The sequence below is a fragment of the Nerophis lumbriciformis genome, linkage group LG33 (assembly GCF_033978685.3).
Source record: "Nerophis lumbriciformis linkage group LG33, RoL_Nlum_v2.1, whole genome shotgun sequence".
Classification (NCBI taxonomy): domain Eukaryota; kingdom Metazoa; phylum Chordata; class Actinopteri; order Syngnathiformes; family Syngnathidae; genus Nerophis; species Nerophis lumbriciformis.
In genome coordinates, this window is record NC_084580.2 from 23,054,029 (window position 1) to 23,077,807 (window position 23,779).

The following is a 23,779-nucleotide window of genomic DNA, read 5'->3' on the forward strand; positions in this document are numbered from 1 at the left end:
TATGTACTTCACTGTGCAACCTACTAATAAAAGTCTCAATCAATCAAACCCTTTGAGACACTTGTGATTTAGGGCTATATAAATAAACATTGATTGATTGATTGATTGAAAAACCAACTAAGTGCATGAACTCACGACAAATTACACACCTGCAAATCAGTCGGACTTCTGCTGTTGCCTTTGAGAGACCAGTTCAAATATGTGTGGCTTCACCTTGGCAAGTGCCACTCTCAAGTCATGTTCACAGCAAAGTCTGTTCCTTTTCTTCATTTTCCACCCAGACATACAATACTAGTACACCGCTCATGAAAAACAATATTTTTTGTTATTGTCATTGTAGGTGGGCCAAAACACTTGCATTAGAAAATAATCTCATGGAAATGACTGCTGTCATTTGATTATAATGATAAAACATTGAACTTGTTATTTAGTCAGGTTTGGGTCAGGTGTGCTGCTGCTTTGGCCACAGTGCATGTGCACATCTGATGTTGCTCACGTGTGCTCCACTGAATGCTCAATGAGATTTTGAGTTTGCTCACGCATATGGAAAATTAGAGGGAACATTGTTTGGGGGTATCCATAATACGCCGATAGGGAAAAGTTTTTATTTACACGATGAGTCGGGTGTGTCTTGCCCTCAATTGTCCATTACAGTGATGTCACGGTGTGAACATTTCTTATTGTGACCAAAATTATCACGGTTATTATTATCGCGGTCATTTTAAATGTGCTCAAAATTTTCAAAAACTACTTATACTGAAATCATTTTACCAAATGTTTTTTTTTTTTTCAACACACACATTCAAAATGTATAAATGTACCTCAAGTAGAAAGCTGAATGTGCATATGAAAGCAGCACAAGCATAATAAACAAAGTAATATGGCAGAAAAAAAATAATACTATAAATTAATGAATAAAAATGTGAAAAATTCAGAAGATGGCACCTTATGGATATAAGACATAACTGCACTTTTTGTCCATATAGATCAGGGGTGTCAAACTCAAATACAGAGTGGGCCAAATTATACATAAGTACTGGTTCACATCTGAAACATCTTCTGGACCACTTCAGGAAGCATATTATTATTTACTTTATACATCATTTGAACTGTTGTGTTGTGTTTTAGTGTGTTCCTGCCTTCTTTTTTGTCTGCACCTGTGTTTTAGTGATTCGTCCTCGGCGAGGGGCGGACCTGGTGACACACCTGCTCGCAATTAGCCCGCCAGTATTTAGGCTCGTCACCTACAGCTTGACCTTGCTGGTCATTGTTTCCCGAACTCCGCACGTGCATGCGCCTACTTCGCCTCATGGTACGTTGCTTTCTCTTGTCCTGTTATTTCTAACTTATTTGTGTTTGTTCCCTAGCCTCCTTGAGGCAGCAAAGACTTTATGCGGTGCTTGGTGCGCCCTGGCTTTCCCCCCTGCCAACCACTGAGGAACCTGTTTTGTTAGTCTTCATGGTGTGCACTTCTGCCCCATCGCCTTTTGTTACACTTTTTGACTTATTAAATGTATTCCTTTTTGTATTTCAAACTTGCCTCCCGTCTCTGCATCCCGGGGTCACCCCCCTTTACCAGTTCATAACATGTTGTCTTTCATACAAATTTAAAATGTGACTTAATGAGTCATTTGTTGGGTCTCTATAATCATTTTTATTAATCATCTTTGTTACTCTCTTTTGTAATATGATGATTGTTTTGTGATTGTTTTATATGTATGTCCCCAGACCTTTGTGCAATATAAAAGTGAGAGAAAATGGCTGATTTGTTTGTGGAAGGATGGTTTTGTTTTTACAAATTTACATTTGTGGATAAAACAAAAACTCCCATTATTGTGTTTTTAAAAAAAAATTATTATTATTATTATTTTTTTTAACATCCCCAAAACATTATCAATTTCAGAAAACAAGTTTGGAGTGTCATTCATAAAATAAACTGTTTATTTTGTTTCCCTATCACAGAAAGAACAAGTTTTGCCTTCAATTGCCAAACAACATCCTGAAATTATTTTAAGTGGTCAATCCTGTTTTTGTTGTTGTTTTTTTATGAACTCCTTTGCCTTTGGAAGAATGGAAACCTTCAAGTTATGAGTATTTTTTGTTTGTTTGTTTTGTTCCAGAGAAAATACAGCAAATAACAAATAGTAAATAATTGTCTAATTTCAGAGTTTAATTTATAAATGGTTGATTTATATTATACTTGCCAACCCTCCCGGATTTTCCGGGAGACTCCCGAAATTCAGCGCCTCTCTCGAAAACCTCCCGGGACAAATGTTCTCCCGAAAATCTCCCGAAATTCAGGCCAAGCTGGAGGCCACGCCCCCTCCAGCTCCATGCGGACATGAGCATACTTGCCAACCCTCCCGGATTTTCCGGGAGACTCCCGAAATTCAGCGCCTCTCCCGAAAACCTCCCGGGGCAAATTTTCTCTCGAAAATCTCCCGAAATTCAGGAGTGACCTGAGTGACGTGTCAACAGCCTGTATTCACGTCCGCTTTCCCACAATATAAACAGCGTGCCTGCCCAAACACGTTATAACTGTAGAATGATTGAGGGCGAGTTCTTGGTTTCTTATGTGGGTTTATTGTTAGGCAATTTCATTAACGTCCTCCCAGCGCGGTAACAACACACAACAACAGCAGTCATGTTTTATTCTACCGTAAAGCAGTTTGTCTGCCGTAAACAGCAATGTTGTTGTAATATATTGAGTTGGAGGCAATAACCAGGCGAGGTGATGAAGTACGTCTCTTTACTGTAGACTTCAGAACAGACTCACACACTTGACGTCAGGTGCGCAACACCACGTAAATCGTTGGCCAACCAAAAAGTAACCCCAGTACGCTATAGCCAACATTCACCAGGAGATGGCAACAGACAAACATAGATCACTCTATTACATTCCTCCCCTTTTAGAAATGTAGAAGTTACTCAAAAGAAATAAACAACCCAACCAAAAAATGCAGCAGCTCAATTAAAAAACTGTACTCCAGCCACGTTCTTTTTTTTTTTTTTTTTTAGTACTGAACTCTTAACCCTCATTTGTAAACAATAACATGCTTATTATACAAATATTTATACACCTTTAACACAGATTTTGATACTGTCTTCAGAGATTCAGTTTTTTTGGTGGTACTCGAAACCGGTGGGTACTTGCGAAAGGGTGTTCAGCATGGTTAGAAAAATAGTGACAGAGAATAGAACAAGGATGGACAATTCAACCCTTAACTCAACAATGAGTAGATGAGTGTTATGTGTGTGTATATGTGTAAATAAATGAACACTGAAATTCAAGTATTTATTTTATATATATATATATATATATATATATATATATATATATATATATATATATATATATATATATATATATACAGTATATATAATAAAATAAATGTATATATAGCTAGAATTCACTGAAAGTCACGTATTTCTTTTATATATATATATATATATATATATATATATATATATGAAATACTTGACTTGGTGAATTCTAGCTGTAAATATACTCCTCCCCTCTTAGCCACGCCCCCAACCACGCCCCCGCCCCACCCCGACCACGCCCCCTCACCCCACCACCTCCCGAAATCGGAGGTCTCAATGTTGGCAAGTATGGATGGGGGTCAATGCCCGTAAATGTCCTTCATGGAGTGTTAGGGCCAGGGGACGTCCTGGTGACACTTCTGATTGATAATAAAAAAGAAGACCAATAGGAAAAACGTATTAGGAGTATGTTAGAAGCACAGCCTGTGGTGAAAAAAAACTAAAAAAAAAATACATATATATATATATATATATATATATATATATATATATATATATATATATATATATATATATATATATATATATATATATATAAACTACAAAATAAAAATACAATAAAAAGCTTAGTCACTCACCTATTTCTTTCTCCAAGGATACTTCCTGCTGCTCTTCCTGCGGCCACACAATACGTGCGCCGAGCGGTCCTAGTGCCCTCTAAATTCAGCACACCCGCGTCTTTTGTCTCAAATACGTGACGTCATTGGTAATACGGGACAGTTGTCAACCCTAACCGCCATTAAACAAAAAAAGAAGAAGAAGAAGAAGCCAACTTGGAAGTGGTCCATTGAAAGGTTGATAGCGCGACCTCCTGTACTGTAGAATGTAGTATGGACCATAGGACAGGACGAAGACCTCCTGTACTGTAGAATGTAGTATGGACCATAGGACAGGACGTTAAGAAGCTGTGGAGGCCTAAGATGCTCTACTAGTCTGCTGGAAATCCAAAGAAGACGAAGGAGTCAAAAGCAAAATGGCGTTTGACAGAGAAGGCCTAAACGTGGCCACTGGCCATTATTGTTTCTCTATTTGTATTTAGTGCATACATGTACGCATATATGTCGTGTAGTAGATGAAACATTGTTAGTCATTGTTTGTATCCGGATACATTAGTCTGAGCGCACTTTATCAAGTCTTGTGCTAGTTAGCTTAGCTGGCTAGTTAGCTTAGCTTGTTAGCTGCTAACAAAGAGACGCGGACGTTATCAACACATCGCTAAGTAGAGATCAAATGTGAGTGTAAAGTGTTGTGATTGTGGGAAAATGTGCGAAAGAACGATAGCAAAGTATGAGGAGGAACTTTGTCCAACAAAAGAGGAGAAGGAGCGACAACATCAACTACTGGACGCTGTTTTCAAGAAACATCAAGTTGTGTTACACAGAACAGGTTTGTTGACTTCTTACTCTCACATCTTTACTAACTTTATATTTCATTAGTAACACTTTTCTTCAATAGGGAGATGCTTTGTCTTGTGGGGATGATGCAATGCTTCCATTTAGATTCTTCATGAAAACGAGACAGTTTGAAGTTGATGTTCCTCTCAGTTTGTAACAATGTGTGATTGATTGATTGAAGGAGTTATGAGAAGTTTGCATAGGAAAGGGTACACTTTCATCACGGTACACATTCACTGCTACAAGAAAACCTGACATGGTTTCACTTGAAATATTTGTTCACTCACACACAACACACTACTATGTAGAAAGTAGCATTTAAAGTACAAAAATACAGCTAGAAAATTAATTAAAATAAAATAAAAAGCAAAAAGCTTTGTCTATTCCCAGTTACGAGTAGCCACAACCTGTAATGTCTTTTCAAAGCAACTTTGAAGGAAGTAAGGGATTTACACTCCTTTATGGCTATTGATAGGAAGTTCCACATTTTGGTGATATAGCAGGCAAATAAATCAGAACCTTTTTTGGAGTGAAATCTGGGTTGACTGTGATATAATGGTCAATATATTTTGAAGTATCGAGACAGGTACCGGTACTTGGGTAGTTTAGTGGTGTGGTGTATCTTCTACACCAGACCACGATCCTGTAGCTACTTGGTATCAGATTGATACCCATATTTGTGGTATGATCCAAAACTAATGTAAAGTATCAAACAACAGAATTATAAGTGATTACTACATTGTAACAGAAGTGTAGATAGAACATGTTGTAACAGAAGATAAGCAGATATTAACAGTAAATGAACAAGTAGATTATTAATCCATTGTCTACCACTTGTCCTTAATAATTTTGACAAAATAATAGAATATAAATGACACAATATGTTACTGCATATGTCATTGACTAAATTAGGAGCCTGTGTTTGTTTACTTACTATTAAAAGACAAGTTGTCTTGTATGTTCACTATTTTATTTAAGGACAAACTTTCAATAAGAAACGTATGTTTAATGTACCCTAAGATTTTTGGTTAAAATAAAGCCAATAATGCACTTTTTTGTGGTCCTTTTTATTTAGAAAATTATCAATATATATTTTGGTACTGGTCCCGGTACCAAAATATTGGTATCGGGACAAGACTAGTAAGAACATAATTTGTCGGTTGATTCTCTGATTACCTTAGTAGTCATTGTTTCCTTAGAGAGATTAGTCTCTACGATGCAGCCAAGATAGGTACCGTATTTTCCGCACTATAAGGCGCACCTAAAAACCACAAATTTTCTCAAAAGCTAACAGTGCGCCTTATAACCCGGTGCGCTTTATTACGATTCATTTTCATAAAGTTTCGATCTCGCAACTTCGGTAAACAGCCGCCATCTTTTTTCCCGGTAGAACAGGAAGTGCTTCTTCTTCTACGCAAGCAACCGCCAAGGTAAGCACCCGCCCCCATAGAACAGGAAGCGCTACCGCCCGCCCCCGGAAGAAAAAGAAGCGCGCGGATATTTCGTTTCATTTCCTTTGTGTGTCTACATCTGTAAAGACCAGACTACAAAATGGCTCCTACTAAACGACACGCTTATAACGCAGAATTTAAACTTAAGGCAATAAGTCATGCCGAAGAACACGGAAATAGAGCAGCAGCAAGAGAATATAACATAAATGAATCAATGGTGCGTAGGTGGAGGAAGCAAGAAGATGACCTGCGCCAGGTAAAGAAGACAAAACAGAGCTTCCGAGGGAACAAAGCACGATGGCAACAGTTGGAGGACGAACTCGAACAGTGGGTTGTTGAGCAGAGAGCAGCAAGCAGAAGTGTCAGCACCATCACTATTCGAATGAAGGCAACAACGCTAGCAAGCGAACTTCACCTGGATGATTTTAAAGGTGGTGCTTCTTGGTGTTTTCGGTTTATGAAAAGACGCAATCTCTCCATCCGCACACGGACCACTGTTTCACAGCAACTGCCTAACGACTTTAAAGAAAAGCTGGCTACTTTCCGTGCATATTGTAAAAAGAAGATAGCGGAAAAAAAGATCCGGCCAGAGAACATTATCAACATGGACGAGGTTCCACTGACTTTTGATATTCCTGTGAACCGCACTGTTGATACAACGGGAGCACGTACGGTGAATATTCGCACCACAGGGAATGAAAAGTCGTCCTTCACTGTGGTTCTAGCTTGCCATGCTAATGGCCAGAAACTTCCTCCCATGGTGATATTCAAAAGGAAGACCTTGCCAAAAGAGACCTTTCCAGCCGGCGTCATCATAAAAGCTAACTCGAAGGGATGGATGGATGAAGAAAAGATGAGCGAGTGGTTAAGGGAAGTTTACGCGAAGAGGCCGTGTGGCTTTTTTCACGCTGCTCCGTCCATGTTGATATACGACTCTATGCGCGCCCACATCACAGATGGTGTCAAAAAACAAGTGAAGCACACAAATACAACACTCGCCGTCATTCCGGGTGGATTAACCAAAGAACTCCAACCGCTGGATATTGGTGTCAACAGGGCATTCAAATCACGACTGCGAACTGCGTGGGAAAAATGGATGACCGAAGGCGAACACACCTTCACTAAGACGGGCAGACAACGCCGGACGACATACGCCAACATCTGCCAGTGGATTGTAAATGCCTGGGCAGATATTTCTGTCACAACTGTGGTCCGAGCTTTCCGGAAGGCAGGATTCACAGAACTGCTGCACAACAACAGCGACACTGAATCCGATGACTTCGAAGAGACGGAGCCGGCCATTTTGGAAGCCACGCTTGCGCAACTTTTCAATTCGGACACCGAAGACGAAGAATTCGAAGGATTTACCGGTACGAATGAAGAATAACTTCAGAAAGTGAGCGCTATGTTTATTTTGTGTGTTGTGTGTTGTGACATTAACGTTCGAGCAACATTACCGGTATGTTGCTATTGCTCTACACCATTTTGAATTTTACTATGTTTGTGATTGCACATTTGTACATTTTGGGACAGAGTTGTTAGAACGCTGGTTTTCAATATATTATTAAAGTTTGACTGAACTATCTGACTGTTTTTTTGACAACATACGCCAACATCTGCCAGTGGATTGTAAATGCCTGGGCAGATATTTCTGTCACAACTGTGGTCCGAGCTTTCCGGAAGGCAGGATTCACAGAACTGCTGCACAACAACAGCGACACTGAATCCGATGACTTCGAAGAGACGGAGCCGGCCATTTTGGAAGCCACGCTTGCGCAACTTTTCAATTCGGACACCGAAGACGAAGAATTCGAAGGATTTACCGGTACGAATGAAGAATAACTTCAGAAAGTGAGCGCTATGTTTATTTTGTGTGTTGTGTGTTGTGACATTAACGTTCGAGCAACATTACCGGTATGTTGCTATTGCTCTACACCATTTTGAATTTTACTATGTTTGTGATTGCACATTTGTACATTTTGGGACAGAGTTGTTAGAACGCTGGTTTTCAATATATTATTAAAGTTTGACTGAACTATCTGACTGTTTTTTTGACATTCACTTTAGCGCAGCGTTTTTTTGACATTCACTTTAGCGCAGCGTAGGCGCGGCTTATAGTCCGGGGCGGCTTATTGGTGGACAAAATTATGAAATATGTAATTCATAGAAGGTGCGGCTAATAATCCGGTGCGCCTTATAGTGCGGAAAATACGGTAATCTCATTTTTGTTTGTTATAATATTGTCACCCATTTTGACTGTGAAGTTATCTTCTTTTCTGAGGTTAGGAATTGACCCAAAGACCTGTGTACTTGCAAGTACCAAGGTGAGTCTTAATTTGCCCGTTTGTCTTTGAAAGCCTTGCTAGTCTAGGCCTTGAGGATTGTAGCTTTGCTTGTTTTGTGGCCATCAGCCTCGGTTCTATGTTCTTTACGGGTAAAGAAAATCATGGAATGATCCCTTAAGCCGCTTGTGGTGATCTTAGACTGGTCAGAAGTAACAAAAAGGTCTATGAAGGTTTAAAAGGACTCACTCACCCTGGTAGTTTGCTTAATGAGCTAAGTGAGGCAATGTTGGTGGCACAGCTTAGTGAAGGTTTTAAAAATGGGTGCATCCTTTCGGGACATATCTGTGTTCCAGTCCCCAAGAAGATGTAAACCTGTATCAACATGTTTACACAAAACTCACACACTCACCAAATACATTTTATACTGTAATCAAATCTAATTTAAGTTATTTTATTTCCTGATTCTGACCTACATGCATCAATAAGTGAAAGTAAACATTTATTTTCAATAACCAAAGTAGTCAACACTTGATTTATTAAAAGAACATAAAGGTGACTGACTTTCCTTCAGCGTGTCGTAGATGGTCTCCAATTCCTAAAGAGGAATTGTTGATGGAGATACTCTATAAAACACCACATAGTAAAACATGTTTTAGTTATAAGTTCCTTTTGGCCCAGCCAACAAAATGACCACAAAAGTATTTTGCATGATGACAAAAACATACAACTTAAATGATTTTGGAATTAGATTTTATATTTCTATGATATTGAAGTTATGGTAATGACTATGTCATTACAAGTATAACGATCGGGTCGCATTGTGATGCGGAGATTCATTCTCCCAAGATGCAGACGGACTCCGGACACAGTGTGCAGGTAGGAAGTGATTTAATCTTCATAAATTATGCGGGGGGGAAAAACAGGAAACACCAAAAGGGTGCCGATAGCACGGATGGCAAAGCAAAGTAGAGCCTAGTGTGGAAGCTAGCATATAAAGAGGAATCAAAACTAACTGTGGTTACCTGTTGCGTGATGCAAACTAGGAAGCCAGACCGAGTGAGGCCAGGGCATAGACTAAATAGCTCTCTGATTAGTGCCCGGGCAACAGGTAATCATCCCGAACACTAACCAGAGGCAGGTGAATGTAATCTGCCGTCATGGCAACTGAAACACACAAACTTAAAAGGTGCTGAAAACACAAGTGCCTCAAAAACGTAAACAGACTATGATCCGGGCAGCGGATCATAACAACAAGATCATGGTTAAGTTTAGAGATAAAGTTTAGGTGTCATAGACCGTATACTGAATAAAATATTTACACGCTTTACATCAGTGAATGTAAAGTTAAGAATGCCTCAATCAATGTTGCCTCATATTTATAAATAACTTTTCAAATTGCCCCCATCAAATTTCCAAGTCTGTTTTCATACTCACTTTTTAATTAATTTTAGTGGCTGGGACAATAGGAAGTATTTCCCATATTTTTATTGTTTTGCTACACATTTTAACACAACACACGAAATAACACAAATAATGTAATTGTGTCTACAGTGTCAGTCCAAAACTACCTCTATTCTCTGTTTATCTTCATTACTTATTTTCCCAACAGACGTCCAGCAGCCCACCCACATTAACATGGAAGAGGAGGATCCACAGCCACCCCACATTAAAGAGGAAGAGGAGGAAGTGTGGATCACTCAGGAGGAAGAGTCTCTTCTAGGGCAGGAGGAGGCTGATCTCACCAATTTTCCACTGACTGTTGTCTCTGTGAAGACTGAAGAGCATGAAGACAAACCACCTGAGTCCTCACAACTTCATCACAGTCCAAGTAAGCACATATCATTTTATTCTTAGGGCATTCAATCCATCACAACTGGACTGTTCACTTTGTCTTAGAAGACGTTTGTCCTCTCATCCAAGTAGGCTTCATCACTTCATGCTCATTCACTTAAAGTCTTGAATCTAATCATTGGAATTTAGAGGGGAACTGCAGTTTTGGGGGGAAATTTTTACTATTGTTCACAACCATTATAAAACATGACAAATGAGAACATTGTTTTGCTGTGGGCAAGCGAGACATGCTGCCTGGGCATTATGGGAGGAGACACGAGCAAATTTGTGCTCGGGACTCGGACGGGAGGACGAGGGGCTAGTGGAGGTGATATATATATATATATATATATATATATATATATATACCGGTGTATATATATATATTTAAATCACATTCTAACTCATAAATGTAAATAAAAGTCCACTTGCAATGGAGCCAATGGGAGGTCCTCTATAACCATCCAAAAAGGGCCAACAATACTCCGTTTGCATTTCGTGGCTTGAATACCAACCAAGTATTAGTGATATTGTTATTATAAGTGCTAACGCAGACAAACTATTTATAGCTTGTGTGTCTATGTTGACATCACCGGCTGGTGAGCTCCTTCCTCGCCTCGGTGCTGGTGAAAGATTATTCCAGATCATGAATCGTGCCTCTCACCTCGATAGTAGAAGGATGAGGACATACTCTTGACAAGTTGGTACCGTTTCACAGCCAATTTAGACCCGGCAATGGCGATAGTCACGAAAGGACGCTTGCTTCACACCCCTTTACCGTGCGACAATTATGAGTCATTCTTCAGTAAAGTACCTTGCCCGAGGACACAACAGCAGTGACTAGGATCGAACCTGGAACCGCCGGGTTGCTGGCACGGCCGCTCTACCAACCAAGCCACACTGGCCTTAGAATGTATTAAATTCTATCAAAATCTCGTAAAAATCGTAAATACATCCTAGAATTGTCTCAATAATTCCATTTACAATATTTTCTTTTTAGGAACTTTCTAATGTAATGTGTTTCTATCTACACTTCTGTTCAAATGTAATAATCACTTATTCTTCTGTTTTGTTAAAATGTAATAATCACTTGTTTTGTTGTTTGATACTTTAGTTTTGGCTGATACTACAAATGTAGGTATCGATCCAGTACCAAGTAGTTACAGGGGCAGTATGGGTTCTACCAATGCGGATGCTGATATTTAAATTTTTCAAGATAGTTGAATAACTTAATTTTTGTTCGCAATCATAATCAGACAAAAACACAGGATGGTGGTGTTGGAATATCAATTGAATATTTAAATATGGTTCTGAATTAAATCAGTTGGTTTATGCCCTTAAAGTATTCCTTTTTTACTGAGTTTGTAAACAATAACAAACTCAACAAAATATATGTACCGTATTTTCCGCACTATAAGGCGCACCGGATTATTAGCCGCACCTTCTATGAATTACATATTTCATAATTTTGTCCACCAATAAGCCGCCCCGGACTAAAAGCCGCGCCTACGCTGCGCTAAAGTGAATGTCAAAAAAACGCTGCGCTAAAGTGAATGTCAAAAAAACAGTCAGATAGTTCAGTCAAACTTTAATAATATATTGAAAACCAGCGTTCTAACAACTCTGTCCCAAAATGTACGCAAATGTGCAATCACAAACATAGTAAAATTCAAAATGGTGTAGAGCAATAAATAGCAACATAATGTTGCTCGAACGTTAATGTCACAACACACAAAATAAACATAGCGCTCACCTTCTGAAGTTATTCTTCATTCGTAAATCCTTCGAATTCTTCGTCTTCGGTGTCCGAATTGAAAAGTTGCGCAAGCGTGGGATCCAAAAATGGCCGGTTCCGTCTCGTAGAAGTCATCGGGAGTCAGTGTCGCTGTTGTTGTGCAGCAGTTCTGTGAATCCTGCCTTCCGGAAAGCTCGGACCACAGTTGTGACCGAAACTATCTGCCCAGGCATTTACGATCCACTGGCAGATGTTGGCGTATGTCGACCGGCGCTATCTGCCCGTCTTAGTGAAGGTGTGTTCGCCTTCGGAGCTGTGTGAAAAAAGCCACCCGGCCTCTTCGCGTAAACTTCCCTTAACCACTCGCTCATCTTTTCTTCATCCATCCATCCCTTCGAGTTAGCTTTTATGATGACGCCGGCTGGAAAGGTCTCTTTTGGATGGGTGGAAGTTAGCATGGCAAGCTAGAACCACAGTGAAGGATGACTCCTCATTCCCTGTGGTGCGAATATTCACCGTACGTGCTCCCGTTCCACAGTGCGGTTCAGTTGCTGTGAAATACGGTAGTAATCCGTGTGCGGATGGAGAGATTGCGTCTTTTTATGATCCGGATCCTTGTCGCGTAGTAGGAGCCATTTTGTGGTCTTTACAGATGTAAACAGGAAATGAAACGTACGGTGATATCCGCGCGTTTTTTCTTCTTCTTCCGGGGGCGGGTGAAGCGCTTCCTGTTCTATGGGGGCGGGTGAAGCGCTTCCTGTTCTATGGGGGCGGGTGAAGCGCTTCCTGTTCTATGGGGGCGGGTGCTTTCCTTGGCGGTTGCTTGCGTAGAAGAAGAAGCGCTTCCTGTTCTACCGGGAAAAAAGATGGCGGCTGTTTACCGAAGTTGCGAGACCGAAACTTTATGAAAATGAATCGTAATAAAGCGCACCGGGTTATTAGGCGCACTGTCAGCTTTTGAGAAAAATTGTGGTTTTTAGGTGCGCCTTATAGTGCGGAAAATACGGTAGTACAAAAACCTTATACTGATATTCTAATTGGTGTTGTTACTGTCGATTTTTGTACCGATTGGTCCACATTTGTTTAAATTCAAGAGCTTTAACAGGGTTTCTGTGGCTCATTAAAGAGCATTAAAAGTCATTAAATGGACTTTGCCTAAATTATTGACTTAAATGGTATTAAAAAGCATTAAATACGATGTCCGGAGGCATTAAAATATTCATGCAATCGCAGGCCGGGACCGATATAAATGAAAATAAACTTAATAACTTAATTCTTGCTGTCATCAATACATTGCTATGTCTGTGTGTTTCCTTCTTGGTCTGTGGATTTTAAACCGGACTAAGAGGTCTCACTCTGTGCATCGCTCTCAATACCTGAGCATGTTTATTCCACAGTACACTTTACGTATTTTCCGGACCATAGGGCGCACCAGATTATAAGGCGCACTGCCGATGAGCAGTTCTAGTCAGGTTTGTTTTCATACAAAAGGCGCATCGGATTATAAGGCGCATTAAACGGTTCATACTTTTTATTTTGTTCTAAATGTAAAATACACTATATTGCCAAAAGTATTTGGCCACCTGCCTTTACTCGCATATGAACTTGATGTGCCATCCCATGGAGTTGTCCAAAATGTTTTGGTATCCTGGAGCATTCAAAGTTCCTTTCACTGGTATTAAGGGGCCAAGCCCAACTTCTGAAAAACTAACCCCACACCATAATTCCTCTTCCACCAAATTTCACAATGGGCACATTGCAGTCCAAAATGTAGCAATCTCCTGGGAACCTCTAAATCAGATGGAAAAGCGTGATTCATCAGTCCAGAGAAGGGGTCTACACTGCTCTAGAGTCCAGTGGCAACGTGCTTTACAGGATTTCAAGGTTGCTTTATTATTGTCCATTCTTTAACATGTACAAGACACATAAGAACTGAAATTACATTTTCGGCACAGTCCCACGAAGAGCAGACATACGTTACAGGGAGACAAGACGAGACCGCCAACGGAACAGCCACTTACGGCGCTCCTTAAAAATGTGGAAAAAAGGTGATATTGGGAAAGAGGGGAAGAGTAAAAAATATCAGTCAAAGGCTGGACCCCCGGGAAGGGGTCCAGACTGAGTCCAAGGGAAAAAACCTCATTTGCCATAGCACACATAAACATGTTACCGTATTTTCCGCACTATTAGCCGCACCTAAAAACCACAAATTTACTCAAAAGCTGACAGTGCGGCTTTTAACCCGGTGCGCTTTATATATGGATAAATATTAAGATTCATTTTCATAAAGTTTCGGTCTCGTAACTACGGTAAACAGCCGCCATCTTTTTTCCCGGTAGAACAGGAAGCGCTTCTTCTTCTACGCAAGCAACCGCCCGCCCGCGTAGAAGAAGAAAAAGCGCGCGGATATCACCGTACGTTTCATTTCCTTTGTGTGTTTACATCTGTAAAGACCACAAAATGGCTCCTACTAAGCGTCAGGGATCCGGTTCATGAAAAGACGCAATCTCTCCATCCGCACACGGATTACCGGTACTATTTCACAGCAACTGATATTCCTGTGAACCGCACTGGATACAACGGGAGCACGTACGGTGAATATTCGCACCACAGGGAATGAGAAGTCATCCTTCACTGTGGTTCTAGCTTGCCATGCTAATGGCCAGAAAATCCCATGGTGATATTCAAAAGGAAGACCTTGCCAAAAGAGACCTTTCCAGCCGGCGTCATCATAAAAGCTAACTCGAAGGGATGGATGAAGAAAAGATGAGCGAGTGGTTAAGGTAAGTTTAAGTTTACGCGAAGAGGCCGGGTGGCTTTTTTCACGCAGCTCTGTCCATGTTGATATACGTATGTTTGTGATTGCACATTTGCGTACATTTTGGGAGTGAACAGAGTTGTTAGAACGCTGGTTTTTAATATATTATTAAAGTTTGACTGACCTATTTTTTTGACATTCCTTTAGCGCAGTTAGATGCGGCTTACAACACCGGGCGGCTTATAGGTGGACAAAGTTTTGAAATATGCCGTTCATTGAAGGCGCGGCTTTTAACCCAGGGCGCCTTATGGTGCGGAAAATACGGTACATATAATCACAACTCGCAACAGACGGGGGGGGGGGGCCCTGGAGGCCGGCCTGCTGTTATAAAGCGCTACTCAGCCGTCCATCACCCCGAAGGGGAATCAAGCGCTGGTGAAGGCGTGGGGTCGGAGTGGGGAGTGTGTTTGTGTATATGCCCATTGTCTTTGGGTGTAGTGGTGTTGTGTTCATAGATCCAGGGCCGTTCTGCATGCACTGCAAGCAAAGTTCGACTTCCAGGTGTCGTTGAGGAAGGCAGGAGGTCAAAAGCATCCATCTTTGAAAGTCCTCAGGGGATGTTTACAGAACAGCCTGTTCTTGTCCTCAAGGCCATTTGGGGGATTCAAATCGTAGATAAGGATTTTTGTTTTTCCTCGAGCAGACATTACAATGGCTTGCCTGTTCTATCTGTCCATGTTGGGTCTCATATCCAATTTTTCCTTTTCAGCAAGCTTCTCCATGATGTGATCAGTCTTGCGATTCAGTTCAGAAATCGCACCAGACTGATCCCACAGCCCGGCCCAAACCTTCCATTGCGACGAACAGCCTTTGGGCTCCTTGAGTGGCTGCCATCGTCTTACGAATTTTACAATACACCAGAGCAATGCCCAGCCCAATCAGCAGGTGCCCCGCGATCATGGTTCCAAATAGGTAGATGTCTTCCAATGGTTCCATCAGGGCAGCCAGGCTCCCCAGAACCTCTTTTCGTCGTCGAAAAGATTTTGTCAGTTGAGTCGAAATCCAGCTAATCAATTCCATGTCTGATGTTTAGATTTGAAGGACAGCGCAAAGAAAGAGGCTTCAAAAAAAGTTTAGACAAGACAAGACAAAGAGAGCAAGCAGGTCAAAAAAAGTTTAGACAAGACAAGACAAAGAGAGCAAGCTGGGAGAAGACGGGAGGATAAAAAAATGTGACTGCCCTCACCAGAGGCAAGACAGAAAGCACCACTGCATCCCACGCTTTGCATTGGACGTGGTGACGTATGGCTTAGATGCAGCTGTTCGGCCATGGAAACCCATTCCATGTAGCTCACTGCGTACTTTAGGTGGGCTAATTGGAAGGTCACATGAAGTTTGTTGCTCTGGTACCGCCGTTCCACATCCAGTGGAAATCCCCAGTTACACACACAAACGTTGCTTGGCGAGATAAACGAAGAAACTATACTTCAGGTTCAAGGCACGAAGCAAAAGGAAATACACTTTCAACCCACATCACTCGCAGTGAGGGAACTCGACCACAAGATGGCGTCATAGCAGAGACAACAATACAGAATACAGATTTACACTGTAAACAACCTAATCTTTTCTCCAAGTTTATACATCTGTAACTAACATTAAAACCACAGGGGGTGCTGGAGCCTATCCCAGCTGCACTCAGGTGGAAGGGAATGTATGGCAATATAGATTTTAGGCCATATTGCCCATCCCTCGTAAAAAGTGATCTTCTTTTCCTGTGAATAATGTTGTAAAGAGCAGTGTGTTTGTTTTCAGGCCAATTCATATAATAACTTATTTTAAGTTCATGTAAACTTACTGAATGCCTCATGTGACTGAGGAAATCTGGACATTTCTTAAGGATGTTTGTCATTTTGTGTCCTGCAGACGTCTGTGAAGAACAACTTCTGCCTGAAAAACAGGAGTTTAGCTTCAAGAGGAAGACCAGGCGCCATGGACCCTCTGGCATCTCTTTTTCCTCTTTGACACAGACCCTTCCCTGTAAAAAGGAAGAGGAAGACTCACTGACCCCCCACATTAAAGAGGAAGAGGAGGAATACAACATCAGTCAGGAGGGAGAGCATAATGAAGGACTGGTGGAGTTCCCAGTGATTGGTGTCAGTATGAAGGGTGAAGATGATGAGGTCAAAGGTGAAAGTGAGGAGAAGAGAGAGGCAGAGCCTCCAAGCAGCAGCTCAACACAACACATGACAACAGAAGCTGATGGAGACCACTGTGGAGGATCACAAGGAGACAAGCTCTTAGCTCCACTATCAGATAGTGAGGACACAACGTCACACTCTCCTGACACTGATGATGAAGACTCTAAAGATGATAAGACATGTCACACTGACAACACTCACTTCAAATGTTCTCACTGTGACAAAACCTTCAAATACCATAGTCATCTGAAAAGACACATGATAATACACACTGGGGTGAAACCTTTTTCTTGTTCAATCTGTGGCTTATCTTTTACAAGGAAGGACAATATGAAAGAGCACACAAGAACACACAAAGGAGAAAAACCTTTTTCGTGTTCTGTGTGTGATTCAAGGTATGCACGAAGTCAATGTTTGAAATTACACCTGAAAAGACACACTGGGGAAAACCTTTTTAAGTGTTCCGTGTGTAATTCAAGTTTTGTCCGAGGTGAAAATTTGAAAACCCACATGAGAACACACACTGGAGAAAAACCTTTTTCTTGTTCAGTCTGTGGTGTATTTTTTACACAGAGTGCAAGTTTGAAAAAACACTTGAGAACACACACTGGAGTTAAACCTTTTTCCTGTTCAGTGTGTGGAACAGGTTTTGTACACAAGAACAACTTGAAAACACACATGAGAATACACACTGGAGAAAAACCTTTTTCCTGTTCAATCTGTGGCTTATCTTTTACGAGGAAGGAACATATGAAAGAGCACACAAAAACACACACGGGAGAAAAACCTTTTTCCTGTTCAGTGTGTGATTCAAGTTTTGCACGAAGTCAAAATTTGAAAACACACATGAGAATACACGCTGGAGAAAAAGTGTTGAGTTGCAGTGTGTGTGATGAAAGATTCTCTCATGAGTACCAACTTAACGAACACAAGTGTGCTGGTGAGAGCAGCAGCAGTAAAATAGAAACCCCAGGCCAAATCTCCCAGTGGTAAATAATCCTTCAAAACAAAGCTGAATCCAAATGATGATCAGGATCAACAGCAAAATCGAGTCACTTGTTCCTTATCCCATTTCTGAAATTTCCTGAAAGTTTCATTAGCATCTGACTATACTTTTGTTATGATTCCAACTAAATGACAATTAATCAAGCCCCAAATCACTTTTAGGTATTTTTCAATTACTTCAATCGCAAACATGTAAATATGTTTCTTAGTTACACATCCTGGAAAACAACATCCACACAACAGTTTATATTTATTTTTCATTCTGACTAATATGTTTAGTTGCGTACTAACGCTTAAATCTGTACTTCTGCTAATATTTAAGAAGTGATGATGATGTTATGGTTCAGGCTTGCTGTCTCCAAAACAAGTCTCCACCACGGTGGTGCCAGCGGTCCTACTACTTGTACTTGTACACTATACAATATAATTATGCACACCTTTTGTAAGATAGACATTTTTGTTTGTACTAGCAATTTGAAATCAGCGCTGTATCCTTTGGATGTGACCTTGTAGAATAAAATAAGTTTTTTTTTATGAACAATGGTCTGATTCTTTGAGATGTTTAACAACAAAATAAAAGTCTATTTTTCTAATTGGTCAATTGGTTCACCTGTCTCTGATTGGCAATCTGGGCACACCTGTTCCAAGTTGCCAGTCAGGCTTCTTTTTATGCCAGCCCCGCCCTTCTGTCAGTGCTGGATCATTATGGAAGTATTATTGTATCAAAATGATTTGCAATTGTGTATCTTAAATCTGCGCATTTGTAATCCAATTCACGTGTCTGTGTACTAATGTGCATTTTTGTATCTCAATGTGCGTCCAAGGGCCGAAGTATATCACCGATATGCTCCCACGAAAAAAGCCCTCTAGACTCTAGAGGGCTTATATAGTGGGAGCATATTGAAAAAAAAATTGTACCTTGAAAATTTTTTTTTACCTTAAAAATCATTTTTAACCTTGAAAAAAAAATTCCCTTGAAAATTGTTTTTACCTTGAAAATTATTTTTTACTTTGAAAATCATTTTTAACCTTGAAAAAAAAAATGGTACCTTGAAAAAAAATTTTTACCTTGAAAATAATTTTTTACCTTGAAAATAATTTTTTACCCTGAACAGGGGTCCCCAACCACCGGGCCGCGGCCCGGTATTAGTCCGTGGACCGATCGGTACTGGCACAAGAAATAATAAAAAAAAACTGTTTACAAATTAAATCAACATAAAAATATATACATTATATATCAATATAGATCAATACAGTCTGCAGGGATACAATCCGTAAGCACACATTGTGTTTCTTTATGACCAAAAAATAAATAAAAATACCATCCCTCCCCCTCCGCCCCGGTCCGTGGGACAAATTTTCAAGCGTTGACCGGTCCGCAGCTACAAAAAGGTTGGGGACCACTGCTCTAGATCACTAAGATCTTCTGAGACCAATCTGTTAGCGGCAAAAAACTATGAACATGAAAAAAATAAACACCTACTGTGACAAGAATACACAAAACTCACGTGGCAAGAAACGAGCAGCATGAAAACTATGGCAGCATGACAATGGCATGAGTAGTAAGGATATCAGATAGCATGGGTGTCAAGGAGGTAATGTCGCCAGACAGATTGCCTGGCAACTGCAAGCTTAAATAATACCGACATGATTAGTGACAGGTGCGTGAGTGCAAAACGTGAGACAGGTGAAACTAATGAGTAGTCATGGAAACAAAACAAGCAAGAGTGCACAACCAGGAACTAAAGAGTCCAAACAACATGGCCAAACAAAAACATGATCAACAGACATGACAGAGCCCCTCCCTTAAGGACAGATACTAGATGTCGAAAAACCAAAAAAATGAATAAGAGTCATGGGAAGGCGGGAGGGGGACATGTCGGTGGGTCGCCAGACCAAGTGTCCCTGAATCCACCCGGGCAGAGTCAGGGGGCAGAGACGCGTAGAACACCGCTGCACCTGACGAGGTGGGCGACCCGAGAACGACCACATCCGTGGCCGACGAGGAGGTGGGTGCACTTGGCGTGGCGGACGACCCGGGAATGGCCACATCCGTGGCCGATGAGGAGGCGGGCGCGTTGTCGTCGTCGTGGCAGGCGTGGAAGCAGCGCGCCTCGTCGTCGTGGCAGGCGTGGAAGCAGCAGATGAAGCAGGCGCGGGTGCAGCTGACGAAGCAGGCATGGAAGCAGAAGACGAAGCAGTCGCGGGTGCAGTAGACGAAGCAGGCGGCGAAGCTTGGCGTGGTGAGTCTTGGCGTGGCGGGTATTGGCGTGGCAGGTATTGGCGTGGCGGGTCTTGGCGTGGCGGGTATTGGCGTGGTGGGTCTTGGCATGGCGGGTCTTGAAATGGAGGGTCTTGGCTTGGAGGGTCTTGGCTTGGCGGTGCTTGGCTTGTTGCTAGCTTTGGAGATGGTGCTAGCCGTGGAGCTAGCCGTGGAGCAGCTACTGGTGCTAGCCGTGGTGCAGGTCGTGGTGCTAGCCGTGGTGCTGCTACTGGTGCTAGCCTTGGCGCTGGTGCTAGCCTTGGAGCTGGTATTAGCTTTGGAGCTGGTGCTAGCCGTGGTGCTAGCCTTGGTGCAGCGACAGGTGCCAGCCGTGGTACTGCTACTGGTGCTAGCCTTGGACTTGGCGCTAGCTTTGGTGCAGGTGGAGGTGGCCTAGCCGGGGGTTGCGGCTTAGCAGGCCGAAAGACCGATTGCGGCGGCCGGGCCGGAGGTTGCGGCCTAGCAGGCCGAAAGACCGGTGGCGGCAGCCGGGCTGGAGGCTGTGGCTTGGCATGGTGATGCTGAGCCACCCCACCTGAACAGTTCCCAACCCTAGCCCACGCCTCAAGGAGCGGATACCAGACGCGCTCCCCGCGGTCTGGAACCGTTTTTTGGGGTGGGTGGAGGGAGGTAAGGAGGGGGGAAGAATCATCCCCTCTAAATTGTCCAAAATGTCTTTCTTTCCCCCCCACCTGGGCTTTTATGGGTGAAAAAAATGTTTGTGACTTGGGCGTGGCTTGAGTCCTAGGGGGAGGGGCATGAAATTTGGGTGGCTTGGATTGACAGGATCTGATTTCTAAAAACATGTCTTGGTAATGTTTTATCGTGTTTTTAGAGTCTTTGGTTGGAGGCGGGTGATCAAAAGAAAAATAATTTGTAAAAAAATTATCCAGGTCTGTGGCGTCCTCTTGGAGCTGCCAGGCTGGCGGCCATCTATTTCCGCCCGGAGTGGGAGGAGCAGAATCAGCACCTCCAAGTCTGAGTCCATGGTTCTCGCCCGGAAAAGGGTGGAGTGCCATCTCCGGGTTGGGGAGGAGACCCTGCCCCAAGTGGAGGAGTTCAAGTACCTCGAAGTCTTGCTCACGAGTGAGGGAAGAGTGGACCGTGAGATCGACAGGCGGATCGGTGCGGCGTCTTCAGTAATGCGGACGCTGTATCGATCCGTTGTGGTGAAGAAGGAGCTGAGCCGGCAGGCAAAGCTCTCAATTTACAGGTCGATCTACGTTCCCATCCTCACCTATGGTCATGAGCTTTGGGTTATGACCGAAAGGACAAGCGGCCGAAATGAGTTTCCTCCACCGGGTGGCGGGGCTCTCCCTTAGAGATAGGGTGAGAAGCTCTGTCATCCGGGGGCAACTCAAAGTAAAGCCGCTGCTCCTCCACATCGAGAGGAGCCAGATGAAGTGGTTCGGGCATCTGGTCAGGATGCCACCCGAACGCCTCCCTCGGGAGGTGTTTAGGGCACGTCCGACCGGTAGGAGGCCACGGGGAAGACCCAGGACACGTTGGGAAGACTATGTCTCCCGGCTGGCCTGGGAACGCCTCGGGATCCCCCGGGAGGAGCTGGAAGAAGTGGCTGGGGAGAGGAAAGTCTGGGCTTCCCTGCTTAGGCTGCTGCCCCTGCGACCCGACCTCGGATAAGCGGAAGAAGATGGATGGATGGATGGAATCAGCATAGAAGCTTTATAGCCCATTGTTTTTCCCTCATTTTGGAGGGTCTTTTGTTGTTTAAATTTCATAGTTATATTCCTCGTTAGTGTAGTTAGAGATAGATATTTCTGTTTCCTCCTCTTGGAGTAATTTTTGGTTTGTTCACATTTTGTGAAACCTTTTCGCCTAGTTAAAGTTTACAGCCGTTGTTGAATTGCCCTGACTCAAGTGGTGAAAAGGGAACTTTTCAAAATAAAAGCCTGCCTGATTATTCCCCACCTCTGCATCTGAGTCCTATTTTTGACCGAGTCCTGACACAAAATAAATGAACCAAAATCAAATGTCTACTGTAGAAGACGCTGGTTCTCTAGAATATACAAAATGGGACTAATAGTGAAGACAGAAGCCCCTCAGTTCTTAGCTTTCTGGAAATGTGGGCCCCAAAACAATTAAGTTTAATATCCCTGCTGTATGACCTTACTTTGAGAACTAAAACAGAATCATGGCCCTCACAATCCCATGACCCTACACAGTATATATGTTGATCTCAGGGCATTCAATCAATCGCAACTGAACTGGTATACATATTTAGGGTTTTGGCACTAGCTGTTGGACTAGATCTCACCAATTGAAGTCTAAGACTAGATCTGACCAATCTAAGTCTATGAGCATGAACTGTTGAAACCTACTGTCGGAGGCAGATATTTACATATATCCGAATTTAAATGTTACTTCTTTTTATTTCATAATCATATTACAAAACAGCTAGTGTTTTTCTTCCAATTGTGGTCTTTTGGTTGTCTGCAAAACTGTGTGCTTAACCTTGAATGAGGAATGTTAGAGAGAGAGATAATGGACATTTGTTTTGGCTAGAGAGACATGACTGCCAGGGACTTAAGAGGGGAGAGGGTTTTTCGGGGGGCAGACCATCTTGGCCGCGCGATAGAATGTTCTATGCTGGACTGGTCTCAATGTATATACCGGTATGCAAAGCTTTGCAAATATATTACAAAATACCTATTCTGTCTCTGGTGGTTTTTCTACCCAGCTTTAAGTGTCGTAAAGAGCTTGGGAGCGACTTGTGACTTGAATTCCCTGGGAGGAACAACTGGTCCAAAACGCAAAAGAGGCTAATAGTCAGAGTCAGAGAGTCAGAGGCTAATAGTCTTCTAAGACAAACCAAAACAAGCTCTAAAACTTGCTGGTAGACTGCTGCGTTGACCCTGGATCTCAGGAAACAGAGTGGACCGACACCAGTAGATGACATGGCACCCCAAACCATCACTGATGGTGGAAACTTTACACTAGACTTCAGGCAACGTGGATCCTGTGCCTCTCCTGTCTTCCTCCAGACTCTGGGACCTCGATTTCCAAAGGAAATGCAAAATTTGCATGGTTGGGTGATGGTTTGGGGTGCCATGTCATCTGCTGGTGTCGGTCCACTCTGTTTCCTGAGATCTAGGGTCAACGCAGCCGTCTACCAGCAAGTTTTAGAGCACTTCATGCTTCCTGCTGCTGACCTGCTCTATGGAGATGGAGATTTCAAGTTCCAACAGGACTTGGCGCCTGCACACAGCGCAAAATCTACCCGTGCCTGGTTTACGGACCATGGTATTTCTGTTCTAAATTGGCCCGCCAACTCCCCTGACCTTAGCCCCATAGAAAATCTGTGGGGTATTGTGAAAAGGAAGATGCAGAATGCCAGACCCAAAAACGCAGAAGAGTTGAAGGCCACTATCAGAGCAACCTGGGCTCTCATAACACCTGAGCAGTGCCAGAAACTCATCGACTCCATGCCACGCCGCATTAACGCAGTAATTGAGGCAAAAGGAGCTCCAACCAAGTATTGAGTATTGTACATGCTCATATTTTTCATTTTCATACTT

At 42.4% G+C, this 23,779-nt stretch overlaps 4 protein-coding genes across 5 annotated transcripts in view; 2 read left to right on the top strand and 2 right to left on the bottom strand.

The window, feature by feature from the left end:
* Nucleotides 1-23,779, bottom strand: part of LOC133575717 (uncharacterized) — a 215,002-nt gene that overhangs the window by 177,436 nt on the left and 13,787 nt on the right. The gene's annotated exons all lie outside the window — the stretch shown is intronic.
* Nucleotides 1-23,779, top strand: part of LOC133575695 (uncharacterized) — a 196,419-nt gene that overhangs the window by 99,389 nt on the left and 73,251 nt on the right. The gene's annotated exons all lie outside the window — the stretch shown is intronic.
* Nucleotides 1-23,779, bottom strand: part of LOC133575751 (uncharacterized) — a 381,675-nt gene that overhangs the window by 91,128 nt on the left and 266,768 nt on the right. The gene's annotated exons all lie outside the window — the stretch shown is intronic.
* Nucleotides 3,955-23,779, top strand: part of LOC133575759 (uncharacterized) — a 70,028-nt gene continuing 50,203 nt past the window's right edge. The window contains exons 1-2 of the mRNA XM_072912158.1: nucleotides 3,955-4,710; nucleotides 10,064-10,282. Coding sequence (XP_072768259.1) covers nucleotides 4,587-4,710; nucleotides 10,064-10,282 — 343 coding nt within the window. The 5' untranslated portion in view covers nucleotides 3,955-4,586. The remainder of the gene's footprint in view (nucleotides 4,711-10,063; nucleotides 10,283-23,779) is intronic.